The sequence below is a fragment of the Lampetra fluviatilis genome, chromosome 21 (genome assembly GCF_964198595.1).
Source record: "Lampetra fluviatilis chromosome 21, kcLamFluv1.1, whole genome shotgun sequence".
Taxonomy (NCBI): domain Eukaryota; kingdom Metazoa; phylum Chordata; class Hyperoartia; order Petromyzontiformes; family Petromyzontidae; genus Lampetra; species Lampetra fluviatilis.
Genome location: NC_136295.1, coordinates 1435064 through 1453883, shown reverse-complemented (window position 1 = coordinate 1453883; position 18820 = coordinate 1435064). Strand labels below are relative to the sequence as shown.

The 18820-nt window shown below is 49.2% G+C and overlaps 1 protein-coding gene across 2 annotated transcripts in view; it reads left to right on the top strand.

Moving 5' to 3' along the window:
• The window catches only part of LOC144938128 (uncharacterized), a 69648-nt gene that overhangs the window by 29803 nt on the left and 21025 nt on the right, over positions 1-18820 (top strand). Inside the window, exons 4-8 of one of the 2 annotated variants that reach the window (XM_078865840.1) lie at positions 4303-7008; positions 7674-7874; positions 8160-8273; positions 9638-9696; positions 12493-12607. In XM_078865840.1, the coding sequence (XP_078721966.1) occupies positions 4303-7008; positions 7674-7874; positions 8160-8273; positions 9638-9696; positions 12493-12607 (3195 nt within the window). Of the gene's footprint in view, positions 1-4215; positions 7009-7673; positions 7875-8159; positions 8274-9637; positions 9697-12492; positions 12608-18820 lie in introns of both variants that reach the window. The other variant, XM_078865838.1, reaches the window with a different exon arrangement.

Below are 18820 nucleotides of genomic sequence, written 5' to 3'. Positions count from 1 at the left end.
TTGCGATGAAGAAGATACAAAGATTTGTCCGGGGCGGCCTTCCAGGCGTCCACGCAGGTATCATGGCAGGTGATGTCATGATAATGCGCCTGGCCTAATTCGGATTGAGACCTCTGCCACCAACTGGGAACCCAATTATGTCAATTACTCCACCCTCTTCACAGCCTCGCCGTTACTTACGAAGAGGGGGGAGCTCATTGATGGCACTACCAGGTTAGCTGCCGTGTTTTCGGTGGGACCGATGGCAAGGTTTCCACATCTTCGCGGCAAGCTGCACGTTCAGCAGCGAGGGGGTCTCCAACTCCTTATCAGGATAGGCAGCAATTGCCAGATCACCCGTGACGCAACATGTGGTTAACCATTCGGGAGCCATCGTCCATTGACTACAGCTAGCCATCGAGCAGTCTTCCATTGATTCTGTTCCAGAAGAGAAAAAACATGGTACAGTCATACTATGGGAACCTCATTTGCCAGTAAAAATATGATAATTGTTTTTTACGCTTCTATCTGGCAACAAAACTGACAGCTTTTTACAAGGAGTCATGTTTGCATAGACCGCAATACCTGCAGTCATAATACAAACAAAAAACATAACTCTGATAATGTGCACTGTCCTTGAAGTTGATTGGTCCACACCCGAGACAGCTTTCCTTAGAGCCTAGTCTCACATGGGTTGGACCAGATGACGCCAAAAGGCGCACAACTCAAAGACAATGCACCATCAGAGTATGAGCTCGGGGCAAGCATCTACACTATGGGAACCTCATTTGCCAGTAAAAATATGATAATTGTTTTTTTACCCTTCTATCTGGCAACAAAACTGACACCTTATTACAAGGAGTCATGTTTGCATAGACCGCAATACCTGCAGTCATAATACAAACAAAAAACATAACTCTGATAATGTGCACTGTCCTTGAAGTGCATTGTCTTTGAGTTGTGTGCCTTTTGGCGTCATCTGGTTCAACCCATGTGAGACTAGGCTCTAAGGAAAGCTGTCTCGGGTGTGGACCAATCAACTTCAAGGACAGTGCACATTATCAGAATTATGTTTTTTGTTTGTATTATGACTGCAGGTATTGCGGTCTATGCAAACATGACTCCTTGTAAAAAGGTGTCAGTTTTGTTGCCAGATAGAAGGGTAAAAAAACAATTATCATGGTACAGTCATGCGAAGTTTCTCGAACTCCATGGTCAAACACAGTTGTGAATAACTGTTGAAGCTAAAGAACGTCCCTTATGTACCTGCAAGTGCACAAACAGCTCTTACTCCCAGCCAAGTGACTTTACCAATCCAAAAGCCCTGGTCTGTGAACGCTCTTCTAGGCCTTCACCAGGTCTTTGACGATGTGCCGTGGTGAATGTAACCAGACGCGAACTGCGTTGACTTCCACATGAGTTAGAGGACAAAAAACAATCCAGCTCCCGTGTACTTCACAAGTTACGTATTGATTGTGTAACTTGATGTTACTTTATAAAAATGTTAAACTACATTGCTGCGCCCATTTATCACGACCCCATACTATGAGGTAGACTTTAAATTTTGACTTAAAACTTTCGTGATTGCAGTGACTTTACCGAAAGAACCAAAGAATAGGTAGACTTTACTTTGTGGAGTTGCCAAGATTCATAATTCGTGTGTCGCGGTGTCCTTACATGCCCAAGTGAATTCACATCTTGTGTGTTTCCTCTCAGCCCCTTCAGATTATCATTTCAGTGCCGCTTCAAAGGTCTGTGTATGCTCCTCGGGTTTTTGCACTCATGGAATTGGGGACGTGCACTCATTTCGTCCACACGTTAGGGAGTACCGGTTTCCAATGAGGGTCCTGCAGGTGACGCTTGGTCATTTGGGTTTGCAAACGAGGTCTGAGGATTATGACTCTTTGCTGCTCATGTGAATGCCACCAGCCCCCATGGACTTTCTAAAGTGGCGAATGAGAGCCGCTTATATAGAGCCATGGTGGTTACATCGCCGTTACTGCGATTTGTGTGGATCGTGATGTAAATGTCCAGCGATTTGCCAATTTGATGTTCTCATACAAATTACCATCCTCGATTCAATGACCGTGGCTAAGATCAGTGGCGAGCGATATCTAAACCGATCCAGGGCGCTCACCACCCCCTTCACCAACGCACACTGCTGGTCGGCTTGATGGACACTGTTTTAATGGGCAAATGCGCACCACCATTACAAATGACAAGAGGATGTCCTTTTCGTGTGGCGCTGCATGCAATGGCTTCGTCCCACCCCATCTCCATAATTCTGTGCGACAGTGTTTCTGCTCACCAAAGCAAAAAGTCACCACACTCGTGGATTTGAACGTACTCAATGTCCGTTCTAGAAATACAGTGTGAATGACTTAACGATACACAGCCACAGCAGCAATACAAGTTTCCCGCATGGCCTCATCCCATCCACCGCATTCATTCATTTATTTTATTTATTTTTTACAAACTCGATTCGGGAGGTAGGGGGAGTAGTGCATTGGTTGAGCGAATTGCGCTGTGAACCCGGCGAGCTAAATTCGATCCCCCGGCCGTGGCCAACACCATCGTGCGAGTGACGTTTGAACCGGTCCCTCCACACCCGCCCCCTTCAGCGACCCTCACTGACCAGCGCGTTGAAGTACGGTTAAAGAATTCCCATGACCGGTGTGGTTGACAAAGGGCCCGACAATCCTTGTTTAACAATTATGAGAAAACTGCAATAAAGCAGTTCACATTTAACTACATTTGCACAAAAAACTCATACATTTAAGTATATAGAATGTTGAAAACACTTCCAGGGCATCTGCAGAGACAAATATTGGAAACCGCTGCCCCCTGGCATTCACCCACGGCTTTGCCTGAGCTTGCAGCCTGCCGCGTCTTATGCAACGGGGTTGTGCGCTCACTCTCTGACGATTGAGCGGGGGGAACGGGTGTGTGCTGTGGGCAACCACTCTTGCAGTTGTGCTGCTCGTGGATTCACGAGCCTTTGACGCACAGCACGCGCTGTTCTTTTTTTCTATCTCTAACGAGATACTTGCTGCAAACATCCGCTGTGTGCGCTGTGCACTATTTTAAATCACAATATTCCACTGTGCAACGGTGGTGCCCATGCCCAGTAAACTCGGAACGCTGGCCCAACGTTGGGCCAACGTTGGACCTACATTGGACTAACATAGGCCCAATGTTGGGCCTAGGTTGGTTCAACGTTGGACCTACATTGGACTAACATAGGCCCAACGTTGGGCCTAGGTTGGTTCAACGTTGGTCCAACGTTGGGCCTACATTGGACTAACATAGGCCCAACGTTGGGCCTAGGTTGGTTCAACGTTGGTCCAACGGTGGGCCTACATTGGACTAACGTAGGCCCAACATTGGACCAACGTTGGTCCAACCAAACGTTCCAACGTTGCCCCAACGTTGGCACGTGTCCTGGATGACCCTTATAAGCAAATCAAAAGCACTGCGAGCATTTGCAAGTACATTGTTGAAGGCACAAACAAACGTTGGAAATAATCTAGATTTCATTGTCAAATTTAGCAATAATTACACTACAGAGAAAGCCTGCACAGTTACCATTGTATTTGCAGATACTTTATTGGTTAATTGTTTTGAAATGTATCAAATAACTTGTAAGAGTAGAGTAAACCGGCCACTTTTGGCCTAACGTTGCAAGTTCACTGAGACCTCGGTGCACACACCTCTGCATTGTGCTCTCCCGTCGACCCGTCTGCTGTGCCGTAGACAGTATTCGAATGCATCGCACGACTCTCGCAATACTTGAAATTCTTACGGATCTACAGAAGCGCTGCACATTTTAACAAACGTTTGTGTGCTACATATTGGGCAGCTTTACAACGAAAACAAATTCATAGATGGCAATACGTATTTACAGCTGCTGTTGTACAGTAAACGCGATGTGCATGTGAAATGTATGCTTCGGTGGTAAACATGCAACGTTCGCCCAATGTTGGTCCAACGTTGGTCCAACATTGGGCCAACGGTTCCAATCACATGCCGATGTTGGTGGAACGTTGCATCTTTACGGATTTCCTGTTGATGATTAAATATTAATCATTATGCTCTGAGTAATAGAGTACTCGTTTTAAGATGCAATCAAGCAGGCATGCTGATGACACAGATCATCTGGACCATGATAAAATGAAAATAATTATCATAAATACATCACGACATCCTGAAGTGAGCAGGCTTCGTGTCATTTAACAGAGACACCAGCCACAGAAACTCGTGCAGATGCCGGTGTAAAGCCAGGCCATGACATTGAGATCAATACCGCCCACCCTCTGGAAGCAGATGTCACTTCGAGCAAGGGAAAGGAGGAAAACCCTCTCCCAAAGAAAAGCGAAACTTGTTCATTTGCTGAAGTGCCTTCCGGTGGAGAAGAAGAAGAGCGTGAGTTCGCATTGGAACAAGACGCCATGCGTGGATTTAAGACGTCTTCCTTCACAGGCATTAAAGTAGACGCCCGTGACGGCGGTGACCTCGAAGGAGCGGCAGTCTCCAGTGAAACCGCTTCCTCTAAAGCAGAGGGCGCTGTAACAGGGGACGGCGTTATCATTCGCGAGCCTGAGGTCGCTAAAGAAATTACGATTCCGGATCGCAAAGACAGAAGCGCAGAAAATGCAGAGGACTTCAAATTGCTGCCAACCATGGAACGAGTCGAAACCACTGAGATCCTGAACCCCACTGAGATCCTGAACCCCACTGAGATCCTGAACTCCACTGAGATGATGAAGCCCACTGAGATCCTGAACCCAACGAAAGATCAGAGCTCGGTGGATGAAGGCCAGGGTCCTGCGTCGTCTGGATTCACGTGCGATGACGACACGGCCACGCATGACCCAGAACTGTCCACAAACACTTGCGTCGACTCCAACGTGTCGTTTGCTGAGCATCAGGTGCATTCTGTTCATATGGAATCGAACAAAGTCTTTCAAGATAAAGTATGTCTGAATACTAAGGTTGAGAATCGTGACGAATTACATCGATTCCTGGAACAACCGGACGCAGAAATAAACAACAAAAAGGCACCTCCTAACATCATTGTGAGTAACTTAACAGAAGTTCCAAACGAGGAGGAAGAGGAGAATGCTGCTTGTGTTGTTGAATCTTCAGTGCACTCTGATGGCTTCTGTGAAGAGCAGTTTGAGGGACCTGACTCTGAGAGCGAATGCCACGGGAAGGCTCCGGCTGCGGACAAAATCCCCGACGATTGCGAAGTGTCGCACGACACCTCAGAGGACGCCCATCACGCAGCGGACGGACCGGCGGCACTCTCACCCCAACGTCACACCTCACCTCCGTGCTCCGCAGCTGGCGATGGAACCAAGCGTGACGGCGAGTACCTGTCATTCCACCAGGAGTACAGTCGGCAGTCTTCTCAGGATATACCAGAAATACTTGAACTGAGTCGTGAGGAGTACGTCCCACAGTCACCTCCATCCTCTTGCCCCCCAGATAGCGATGCCAAGGAAGAACACAGGTTCGTACCCGAAGTTACGAGTGCCGGCGATGAGAAGCTTTCAGAAAACAGCACTTACCCTGACCACTTTATCACCGAGTATCCCACAGGAGCTTCTCCCGAATGCTCGTTCGGCAGCAACTACTCGGCCATCTGCCCTGCGCTGTCACCTCCAAAAAACATTGGCCCTGAAGTGTCTACAGTTGATTCGTTTTTGGCCCCCATTGATGTGCCCGGGCCTGAACATGAAGCGGACAAGTATGAAGATCTACCAAAGCAAGAATCCAGTAATGAAACTGCAGAGGGAACTGAAGCCAGTGTTCATTTAAAAATCGAGGGCAAGGGGAGTCCTGCGGAAGGGGCGCACGTGACGCCGCCCGATGACCTTGCCCCAGCACTCCACGAGCACGCAGAATGCTTGGGGGGATCGACCTTGTCCTCCAGCAGGCGCGAAGCCGAAGGCGAGATGGACCCGGAGACGAAAGAGCAAGCGGTGGCCGCAGTGGTAGCGGCGATTCCTTCGGAAGCAGGCGGTCCTCAGGGGGGGCCGCCTGCCGTGGAACACGTCAGCAGGCATGAGCATGCGAGCGCGGCGGCCAGTTCAGGGGCGCTCAGTCAAGTGGAATGCGCCGCGGTGGTGCCCAAGACGACTTGGCACAAAAGGCCCCTCGAAGTGCCCATCGCCAGTTTAAGCGATGGCACTGACAGTTCACGTAATCTCCGGGGGGGCAGGGTCTGCATCTCACAAAGCGAGGGCAGAGACGATGAGCTTGATAGGCCCTCGGAAACGACGGCCGGGGTCCTGCCGGATGAACGTAATGAGGGCAGACGTGGTTTGACCGAGACTGTGACAGAATCTAGCGAATGTAGTAGTAGTGACCTGGACGAGGGAGAATTCAAGTGTGAGCGAGAATCGATGCCTGCGTGCGTTGCTGACATCACAAACGACACATCTGAATTGGAAGACTTTGAAAAAAACGAAAATGCGATCATACAGGACGGAGGCAATGAGGAGGCTGCTTCGACCGATATCATCGGCACGTCGGTCACTTCTGAAGCGCTTGGAGGAGATGCGGGACATCTCGTCTCCTCCTCCAGCAGCAGCGATGACGACGACGTTGAATCAGAACGCAAAACCACTGCTGCCGAGTCACTTCAGCGGGAGCGTGCAGTTGCCGACGACCGGCCAGGAGAAGCGGTTGGCGCAGAGGTGAAAAGTGAATTTCCACAGGACCCACCTATGCAAGACCAACAGGTCCCCATGGCAACGGAAGTGGTGGAGTCCGTGATCATGATCGAGGAGGACATCCTCACCGTCATCCAGACGACCACGGTGGAGACGGAGGAGCTCACGGCAGACGAGGCAGACTTTAGCCTGTCCGAGGCACTCGACGAGCCGTCCGAGCGGGATGTGGCGGAGCGGCGAGCCGACAACGCGACGGAGGTGGACGTGGACACGGAGGACCTCAGCGTGGCCACCGACGTCATATTCTCAGATCTGTCACTAACTGAAAAGACTGCACGCTGTGACGACCGAGGTAATTGGGCGCCCGCCCGTCCACGGCGGCCACATGCACGCGCACACGCACGTACCCGGGGGGGGGGGAGGGGGGCATAACCATTCATCGCGGTTCCTCTAGCCGTCCAGCGCAGCATTTTCACGACTTGAATCATGGCGATTCGATTCAAGAACCACTTAGTTGTTGAAATTGTAGTGAAATTATTGGAATTTAGCAGCTTCTAGCTGCTACAGCTATCATATGAGCCTGTTACATACAATATACTGTATATAAATCAAATGTATTGCTTCCTACACACCTAGTCTTTGCATGTCTCATCAGCTTAGACAATTAATAATCGATGTTAATCGATTAATCATTACACCACCATTTTGGCGTTAACTACCTCGCCTGGTAGACAGGAAGTCGTGGGCTCGATCCCGACCCTGACGCCTGCTGTATATTTGGAGTTTGCATGTTCTCTCCCGTGGTCGCATGGATTTTTTTTCAGGACCTCCGGTTTTTCCCTCCACATATAGAATCAACATCATGTGTTTAGAGTATTTGGCTGCTATAAATTTCCACATGATCAGCCACTTCGTTGAGCTATCATTTGTGATGGCCAGGTAGCTCGTATTGTAACATACAAAATTATTTTTCAATTAAATGTGTCACATTTAATGAATGTCTTAATTGCCTGACAGGTGAAAATGCCAGAGATGCTGCAACAGAGGCTGCGCGAGGGGATTCCCGTTCGATGCCCGCTCGCGAATTCGCAGCGTGGCAACACGATCAGAGGAAGCCGGTCAAAGCCCTCGATAGAAGAAACAATCCATCGAAAATACCGAGCTCGCGTAAAAATCAAGACCCCAGGCCTGACCCACAGGACAAGAATAAGAAGAAAGGTTCTCCTTACCATCATAAATATAATTGCGCATTCGCAGCACGTATGTATGCATGTGCGTTGAACTTCTTACGCGCCGTTCGCAGCCAACCGTGAGAATCGGAGGTGTGCGGAGGAAGGACAACAAACTAAACACACAAAAAGCTATTTTTAAGAAATGAGTTTTCAATCCAGCAACGTTCGCCGGTCGTCGATATTATTGTGCGTCAGTTGAGTCGTTGACGGGGGGTTTCGTTGTGCGATTGAAAGCCTGCGTGCGCGTGTCTCTCCGTGTTGCCGACACAAGCATCAGGTAGGAGCGCAGAGCCCACGAAACGAGCCGTCGTTCGTCTTAGAGCACCCGCCCGGAGGAACGGCGCGGGCGATGCCGAAGTGTCGCACGGTAGACGGAGATCGAAAGGTGATCGACGACGCGTGGGGTCCCCCCCCCCCCCACCATCGGGTTCCAAAAACGTCGTCGTCGCGTCCTTTCGCTTTAATTTCTTGCATCTCATGAAATCTGTGTTTGTGTTCTGTCAACCCTCCGTTTTATACCGTGCGCCTTCTTACGTTCAATTTGCCTTTCCTGCAGGATTCACCGTGATGCACATTGCCCTGCCGTGGCTTTGTTTACCATGAACCCTGCAGCTCCTTCTGTCTTTAAGTTGCAGCAAACGCTGATGTGACAATTCACAAACAGTCGCCACGAGTTTGCGCTTTTGCACGATATTTTCATTTGCCGTGTTCCGAGTGTGTGTGTTTTTGTGCTGGTGCGTTGAGGGTTTATTTGGGTTGACGTTTGCTGTGCTTATTCGCTAATTTTGCCATTCGCTAATTTTGCAATTCACTAATTTCGCCATTCACTAATTTTGCCATTCGATAATTTCTCTCTCTTTATGTATGTGCCATGTCCTTTCTAAAGGAAGTCGGATATCATGGACTTTCAACTTAGTTCTGTCCATGATATTATATACTCAAGAAATGTTGCATAATACTCCCAGTTGCAGCCAATTGTTCAAATGTCTGATGCACTTAAGTCGCTGTCTTTCCCGGCTTCTTTTACCTATTGTTGTCCCGGTCAAAACATTACATTCAGTCTCTTGTTTTCTCATTACATGCCATAGAAATCTAACTTGCCTGTCAATTATTCTCGTACTTTTTCTGGTTGTGTATCTGCTGCTATCCGTAATGCATGTGTGTTACTCATCGTGTGTCCATGAAAAGTTGCAAATCCTTAAAAAACACATTCTTGTTGCTTTTAGTTTGCTGATAGGATCTTTGTTATTGTCCAGCTTTCATTTACTACTAATTTACTAAATAGAAGATGTTTAGTTAATGTTCTACCCAAATGAGCATAAAGGCAGTGCTTACCTCCTGTTTACAGCCCAGAGCCAGTGAGGACATTCCCTATTATTAAAGCAGCGCTGTGGTATATCTATAGTAGTATATCTATAGGACAACCACTGTGGACTTCCTCACAAAATTGGTACTTATTTAATCGACCCCAGAGAGATGGTGGGCTGAGTCAACCCCCAACTCGGAGTTTAACTCTTAACCTTTCGACTGTGAGCCACCTGGCTGGGCTGTTTGTTGAAGCAACACATTTATAGGTTCATCCTCTTCGTCGTTCATGCCACCTAGCATCATCTAAGTATACGTAACGGGTGCTTTGTTATTTAAAGCAAGAGAAGCTGCATTATGTATCCGCGCGATGGTATCTGTTTTTATTAATTAATTAAATTTGTGGTTTTTCTGTAACCTTTATATTTTGTCACTTTTGGAAAGTTACGAGAACGGAAAACTGGCATTCGTCCGGAACAAGCAGTCCCACAAAACACCGCAAGGTAACCTCCCTGCGGGAGTCTCATCAGCTGCACACGCTCCTCTTCCATCCAACGAGAGAAATGAAACACAATTTTTTTTATTTTACCGGGTAAGGCCCCACTGAGCTACATGGACCTGGCGATCACAAATGGATAGCTCAACGAAGTGGCTTATCATAATGTGGAAATTTACATGAGTAGCTAAATACTCTAAACACGTGATGTTGATTACTAAATGTGGAGGGGAAAAAACGGAGGGACCCGGAGAAAAATCCACGTGGCCACGCGGAGATAGACACGCAAACTCTAAATATACAGCAGGCATCAAGGTCGGAGATCGAACCCACGACCTCCTGCATACAAGGCGAGGTAGTTGACATCTCACCACGCGGGGCCCCAACGAGGGACCAGGTAATGAGGGGGTAGAGAGAGGCTTGCTGTGGCTCTGCCGTGAGTGGGGCTGCGCAATGGCTGTGATAATAATGAGAAGCTAGGAGCAAGACGTTGCTGTACACTTCCAGTCAATAGCATTGAGAGCATGCATGTACAGTATGTCGACCTTCATACGCACCGTACGTGGCCAACCGTCCTAACCGAAGATGTGGGGGAAGGACAACAAGCTAAACACAAGCAGTTCTCAAGAAGTTAGTTTTAAATCCTAATATTGGAAGAAAGAGTGGTCCAGACGGCCACAAAAGCAAATCTGAAAGCGCGTGATGCGGTGACCGCCTTTGTTCGATAGTTGAGCCAAAAGCCGCTGCAGCGAGGATAACCGGAGTTTGCGACATGGTTTATTCTCCTTGACGAGCTCAGTATGAGTTGTACAACACGGGTTTGTGTAATACAGCATTGTCATCATCGACATCAACAGCCACGATCATGATCGGATATGCCAGATAACATCCACATGTTGTAAACAGCAAGTCAGCAAGTCAAATCCAGGTGTCCTGCATGTACCCAGTGATTCACTCCGCCTCCTGCTCCTTAGCCTTACCAGCCGACGCCATGGCTGATAGAACCAAACCTGTTGCAGATAGGAGGGGGGGGGGGGTCACAGCTGAACAACCATACTTCATTGCGTTGGTGCAGGTATCGCCTGAGAAGGGAATGGACACAGTGGTCTGTGAACAGTGCTCTTAGCCCGGTGCTTTTCACCCTCTGGGCGCTCGCTCCACGCCTCTGCATCTTCAAATTCAAAATGAGGCCTCCTCATGCAAGACTCCCAACCTCCATGTTAGGGGCACCGTGGTTTGCGATATGTTAACTACCTCACCTGGTGTATAGGAGGTCGTGGGTTCGATCCGGACCCTGCTGCCAGCTGCTGTATATTTGGAATTTGCGTGTCTCTCTCCCCGTGGTCGTGTGGATTTTTCTCCGGGCCCTCCGGTGTTTCCCTCCACATTTAGAAACGTGCGTTTAGAGTATTTGGCTGCTATAAATTTCCATGATGATGAGTCACTTCTTTTGAGCTATCATTTGTGGCCAGGTTGCTTCTGAAAAAGAGATTTGTAGCTCAGTGGGCCTTACCTGGTATAATAAAAAATAGTTTATTTTAGTTTTCTATACTGTATCATAGAAACCACCATTACATGTTAACTATAGTGAGAATAAACCTAGATATATTTCTCCGTCAGCCTCGGACTATCAGAGAAGTGTGCAGTTTATTGCAGTAGATCTCACTACAAATCAGTTCCTGCCACCCGAAACCCAAGATGCCATTTCCCAGACTCGGGACAAACCTGGACAGGTGGCAACCCTGATGAGATCACTCTCATTTTCACATGTAAGGACGTATGTTGAACTTCCTTCGCGCTGTACGTAACCAACCGTACTAATCGCACGTTTGATAATCAAGTGACAGGCTAATGGCATTTGATGGAATGCTGAAACGTCGTGTGCTTGTTATAGAGTTAACTCTGGTTATCCTTGGGCAGAAAATTTCTGGTTATGGATGAACCGCGCTCATTCGCACCTTTCACACGCCCTGGTTAATTGACCAGCTGTTCCTCACTCGAGGGTGCCCATGTGACTGCAGAAACGTCTGCAAGTAAACCGGTTACTTGGATGAAGCAATGAAAACAGATGGCGCATTCTACATCTGCACCCCCAGTCTCGCGAGCTAGACATTAAATACGCGCTACAACCAACTTCACGTATGCTTTGTATTTCTCCATTATTTAGAGTATTTGGTTGTTATAATTTCCACGTGACAAGCCATTTCGTTGAGCTATCATTTGTGGCCAGGTCGCTTCTGAAATAGAAGCTGATACCTCAGTGGGCTTTACCTGGTAACATTTCATAGTTAAGTCTTTACGTGTAATTTGTTTTAGTGATTTGCTTACCTTTCCTATACTTTTCACTCCTTTAGTATTTTCGTATTATTTGATGTTGTAACGTTCTGACGTCACGCCCCTACTGGACATCTGTGAAAAAAAGAGCTTCATAGCTCATCGGATTCCTCCTCCGGCAGTCTAAATCAATATTCTGATCCTGATTCCGATTATCCGGACCACTGCTGCCCTCCCTCCCACCCTCCAGTTCCCATGATACCGGACAAATCTCGAGTTGGCTGCAAAAGGCAGCGGGGCAGAGCCTAAAGCTGGGAAGATTTAATTATGTCTTCCATTGTTACCATTTGTTCCATCTGTGTGCGTCGGCATACAACCCTGCGATGTAACACGGACAACGTTCTCCTGTTGTTGTTGCTTGCCCGTTTGCCGCGCACCTTCTTTTCTTTCACGTAAAAAAGAAAATGCATTGAAATAATTTTTGAAGATGTGAAACAGTCACTTTTCTTTTGTCGCACGCTCCCCACAGGCAGGGGTCCTGGAAGAATCATCCCAAAGTAACCCAGGGCACCCATCCAGCATGTCCCCGTCAGCCTACAGAGCCAGCGCCAGGTCCTTCTCGGTCACCCCCAAGAGGCCGACGAGTGAGTAACGGCCCATGACGCTCCGCCAGCACCCCCTCGTTCACGGCTCACGCCCTGGGGTGAAGCGCGTTGAATTGTGCGTCAGTGCATTGGTGTGTATTGAATCTATCACGCGGTGGTGCCGTAGTGTAACGGTTAGCGCTACGCTGCGCTACGGAACCGGCGACCCGAGTTCGATTCCGGCTCACGGCCAACACCTGTGACGATTGTCTAAATGGGAACTGGGCATCCACTAGGTCGATTCAGCCTCAATTGAGTATCTGGCATGGTGTGTAAAGATCACCATTTGGGAGACAAAGACAGCCGGGCGTGGTGCTGGCTACCCACCCCCTGGTGTGCCGTGCCAGCCTTCATAGGTGCTCGCTAACAGCACTTGCCCCAACAGTCTGTTCAGGCTATACAGGGGATCTTTGTCTTTGTTGAATATAGAAGGTTGTACAGGGTGTTTTAAAGAGATGGACCCGATTTGAAATCGCTATATCTCTGTAACCACGAACCACCCATGAATGAAACTATTATCACTTGAAAGGGCGGGGCATAGAGAGGGCGGGGTATAGAGAGGGCGGGGCATAGAGTTTCAAATGATTACGGATTCAGTCTTGCCGAACTGCAGAACGCAAAACGCCTTGTGTTGCGGGGTTGCCATTTTGCGAATGACTGAGGCTAGGGGCTGTTTGCGCTAGATGCCTCTCCCAGTGCACAAACAGCCCCTAGCCTCAGTCATTCGCAAAATGGCAACCCCGCAACACAAGGCGTTTTGCGTTCTGCAGTTCGGCAAGACTGAATCCGTAATTGCGGTACAGTGTGCGTTTCAACGGCGTTTTGGCATTGATCTGCCAATATCAAAGAGCATGGTGGCACAAAAGACCGGGTTTTTGTGCCACCTTTAGCAACTAATCTGGATGAGCTCAAAAAACAGAATCACGGCAACGAACACTTTGAGAGGCGGTTGGGACGAATTCAACTATCGTCTCGATGTTGTCCCTACAGCAGGTGCACATAGAGCATTTATAAAATGGTTAGTAAAACTTGATAACTCATTAAACCGTTTGCAACTTTTTGTGTAATTGTAACATGTTGCCATCGTGAAAATACTGCTTTGAAATTGGGTCCATCTGTTTGAAACACCCTGTATACCCAAGGCACACCACGGGAAGGGGAGTAATCAGAATAAAGGTTATTGGGTACTGCATAATATGTACTGTGTATTACCATATCTGCATAATTCATTATAATTGATATTATTACATTACCCCCCCCGCCCCCTATGATCTTCACACCTGATAGGCACACATTGATCACATCATCTTGCTCTATTTATGAACGGAAGTGGGAAGACTTTCTCACAATTCTGGAAAATTGCCTGATGAAGCTGGTCGTGATCACCGGCCGAGATGTTACAGTACTCAAAGTGTTCTGGGTTGACTAATTGTCACGTTTTCTGTTTGCATGACAAACCCTTACAAATTGGCTGTGTCGGATTGTGGCGGGTTTAACGACACATTCATATTAACACGATCTAAACCATAAAACCCTTATTATGAATAATATTGGTCACAAAAGCCTATTACTACGTGTTAAACGGTGTAGAGTCAGTTGTTGCAAAAAGGCAGCAGACGGGAGGGCGGGGGGGGCAAGGTGATCGGTAAAGTGAGTGGATGCCGGGTCATGGTGAGCAGCAGGAATAACAAAGGGGAGGGGGGAGGAGGGGCAGTGAGAGGAGGAATGAGCGGTCCAAGACGTCGGGGACGATCATGGGAGGAGTGAAAAGGGGGAGAGGAGCGAACAGAAGTGAGCAGCTGCACGAAGGAGCAGCGTTTGTGTTTTTTTACAGAGAGGGATGAACGCTGAGATTTATAAGTGCAAGGGGTGACCAATAAGGTCTGACTTGGTCTTTAACAAGGTAGGGCACCGACGAGGAGTTGACAGGTGTGAGTCACGTGACTTGCGGGAGGCTTGAGAGACTGAACGCGACGACGACCGGCAGCGGGCAGCCCGCTGGGATTTAGTGGCTCCCGCTGTCCCTCACAGCAACGCGCGCCCATCCGTTGAACGACTTTTGTAACGGACCTTTGGCATGCGCTGGGCCGATTGCAAATTGCTGAGCGGAATATTTCAGCCCCTGGGCCGATAAGCCGACTTAGCCAAATTGTGGCGGAGTCAAAGGCCGTTTTTGTTTGCTTCTTATTATTTTGACCTTGTTTGCAATAAAATTACATCTCGAACAAATGACACCTCATTCAAAACATGCATACTTGGTCACCTTTCATGTCGATTCACTCGCAAACTTTTAGAAAAAACATGTTTGTCCTTAAAAGATTAAGCAAATTAATTGCTGATGCTGCATTGGCACAAGGACAAATTGCAGGTAAACTCAACACATTCATTCATAACACCGTAGCCTTAAAAAAATATAGACAAAAGGCGACGTTTCGGGCGATGGCCCTTCTCTACAGTGCAATGGAGGTCCACCTGTCTCAGCCTTGAGCAGTGCTCTACTGTCCAGCAGCCTTCACCCCGCACGAGCACTCGCCACACTCCCTCCCACCGCAAGCCCCGTGCTCACGTTACGCAGCCTTATAGCTCCTCTCCTTCCGAAACTTCTAGAATCTCTCCTCACCTCCGCCCCAAGTTCCCTCCATCATTCATCTCCCAACCCCCCTCTCTCTCTCTTGACCCCAAATCCTCTCCATTTCCCATTCTTCCTCTCCCGTTCTTTTCATTTCGAATTTCCTGGCCAATCCCCTGGCGCTTTACTCATCCCCGCACTTTGCCGAGTGGCTGTCCGAGCGGTCAATCAGGGCTCTCCGCCTTTACTTGCTGCTGGCACCGGCCACCAGATTCCGCCTCGTGCCTCCCAGCATCGGTAACTCCTCTGGTGGCCCTTCAACCCGGTGGATTCCTCCAGTCTAATATTCCTATAGTCTAAACAACTAAATAGATTCCTAATTAAACACTTTGACCTCACTTAGTGCTCGAGATGCGCTCCTGAAAAAGTGAGCGCTAATTGTCTCGGCCTCGCTGTGCGCTGCGTTGCACCACTATCCGAGTATATAATTTCGCATTCAATAAACCTTCAGAGCCAGGGTGAACATCCGACTCCAAACGTATTTAATGACTTGAACGAGGTAAAACTGATGGAAAAACACAGCACAAATACAGCATATGTTAATACTTGGAAATATCAATACAATGAATGAACACTACAGCATCATAACATTGTCTTAGATAACCTGAAACTCAACAATAGATCCTGGATGGACCAAGCACCTACATTAGTACTGAACAGCTATACAAGAGAATAAGCTACTGTGTTAAGTAAGGGCACATCGTGTAATCATCACACTGCACCCCAAATTTACAGCACTGCATATAACACTGAACTGTGTATGATACATTTTGTCATCCTTGCTCTCAAGATCGCAATAAGGTTACATGGGTACAAGTACGACTCGACTTATTCAATTACAAGTAACATTCACAAAAAGGCAAGTTGCAGGCTTCGTTGTTAACTAGGCCTCTTATTTATCATAACAATTTAACTGCATTATAGAGGCATTTACAGCATTATAACGGTCATTCTAACATTGAAGTATTGAATGACGGCAGGAAACTCCTTGACGGGTAACACACTTTTTATTAAATCTTGACTTGTCACTATACAACGAGTGGTCTCTATTCCTCAGACTACACACACTTCACTTGACTCGTGTAGCATCTATTCCTCCGGCTACACACACTTCACTTGACTCGTGTAACATCTATTCCTCTGGCTACACACACTTCACTTGACTCGTGTAGCATCTATTCCTCCGGCTACACACACTGCATTTGACTCGTGTAGCTTCTATTCCTCTGGCTACACACACTGCACTTGACTCGTGTAGCTTCTATTCCTCCGGCTACCTTAACGCCCGTGAAGCCTACAGGCCCACCCCTGCTTGGGCGTGGGCCACAACCTTCGAGTCCCACGAGCCGGCTCTCTCACGGACGTTCGGCTCCGGGTCCCAGGGTTCCGCCTCTTCCTCCGTCTTCCGTCTTCGCTGGTACTCTTCCCCCCCGTGTGCCTGCGCGCATCCCCTTATATAGTCCCCGCTCACGGGAGACGGAGTGTATGCGGACCTCGACGTGAGCATCGCTCCTTAGTTGACCAATCACGCTGCGCTGTTCCTACGATCCGTTTTCCCCAGCGCGTGTTACCACTACACAACCAATCACGCCGTGCTGCCACACGATCACTCCCTCTCAAGCGCGTCACCGGCACACAGCCAATCACCACCACACAACCCATGACCCCGCGCTGACCCCTGATCCCCCACCGTCAGCGCGCGTCACCAACACACACAGCCAATCACTACGCGCTGACACACGATCCCTACCCCAGCGCGTATCACCACTACATCACCCCCTCCCACATAGCTCGCAGCCGGCCCGGCTGCTAAACAACAACACAAGAAACCCCACCCCCCTAGTGTGCCCCGTAACGCAACAACAACACAACAATAACAACAACTTATGTACAAATCGACAACCAACGCAATAAAAGTCAACAACAACACCTAGATAAGAAGCTATGTACAGCCCGACGAACAACACAATAAAAGCGAATTCCAGAAAATGAACGCGTCCAGTGTCTCTGCGACCACATGCAGTGACGAGGCGCTCCGGCCGCCTCGACTCCTCAATCGGTAGGTCATAACAAGCGACCTAGCGCGAGTCCGCCTGGCCGGTCCGTCGTATGGCACGGGACGCTGACGACCGTCCGGTGGCTCCGGCAGCTCTGGACGGCGCAGATCGGGCCTGGAAGGACCGGTCGCGCCGTGAAGATCCGGCCGCCGGTGGTCGGCAGCTGTCAGTTCCGAGACACCTGGGAGCGGATCAGGCGGAGACACGTGAGGATCAGGCAGAGACATTTCCCCCCTTTGGTCGTCGGTCACGTCACATGCTCGGCCCCCACGACACAAAGGGAGGCCATATGGAGGCGAGAACGGTTTCAGTCGGGAGGGGTGGACGTACCAACGACGCTTTCCCCATTTTATCTGAACGCACTGGGGGCGTGCAACCCGCACGACCTCCACGGGTCCCCGCCATGGCTTCAACAATTTAGGCGACGTAGCCAAAGGTGCCTGAGGGCAATGCAGCCAGGCCCTATCACCAGGTTTCCAGTCGTGCACGGACACCTTCCGTGCACGCAACCGCTCGTTTGCAATTTGGCGAGCCCGCGAATTAAGCCGTGCGGCCTCCCTTGCCTCTGTCAGCTTATGGATATTAAATTTAATATGTTCAGCCAATTTCGAATTTGTTCATGGTGCGGGCAGGCCCAGCTGCGTTTCCATGGGCGGGTCGGCTTCCCGACCGTACATCAGATAGAATGGGGAAAATCCCGTTGCTGAATGGGGGGCCATTCTATACGCGGCGAGGACCCCCGGGACCTGCAGGTCCCAATCAACATGTGCCTCACACACCTGCTGGCACAGCATAGAAGTCAAAGTCCTGTGGAGTCTCTCCACCATCCCATCCGTCTGTGGGTGGTACGGGGAGGTACGCACCTTCTTAGTACCCAATAGGTCGCACACCTCTTGCAGCAATTTACTTGAAAAATTTTTCCCTTGGTCGGTCAGCAAGCGTTCGGGAGCCCCCTTGTCCAGGACGTAGCCCTGGACAAAGGCGTCTGTCACAGCCGCCGCCGACTGGTTGGCAAGTGGCCACGCCATAGGCCACCGGGTAAAATATTCGACACCCACCAACAGGTACCTATTACCCCTAGGCGTGACTGGAAAAGGCCCCAAAATATCGAGCGCAACGAGCTCATTAGTGCGCGAGACCTGAATAGATTGCAGCGGTGGATTAGATGCCACGGGTGGTGGTTTCCGTCTGGCACAATCAACACATCCCTTTAGAATATTTACCACGTCACTCCCCATCCCCGGCCAATAATAGTCACGCTGAAGCAGAGCAAGCGTTTTGTTTACTCCCAAATGCAAGAGGCGTTCATGTGCAGCCAGGACAACTTTCCCCCTCATAGCGGAAGGCACCACAAGTGCGTGCCGCCGGGACAAACTATCCCATCTCATTAATAGGCCTTGCTTAAGTACCCAGGAGCCAGTTCGCTCACAACCCTCCTCGGGGCCCCCCACCCTGCGGCGCAACGCCAGCAGGGAGCTGTCTTCCATTTGGAGACGGCCCCACTCAATCAGCGACAGTGAGAGTAGC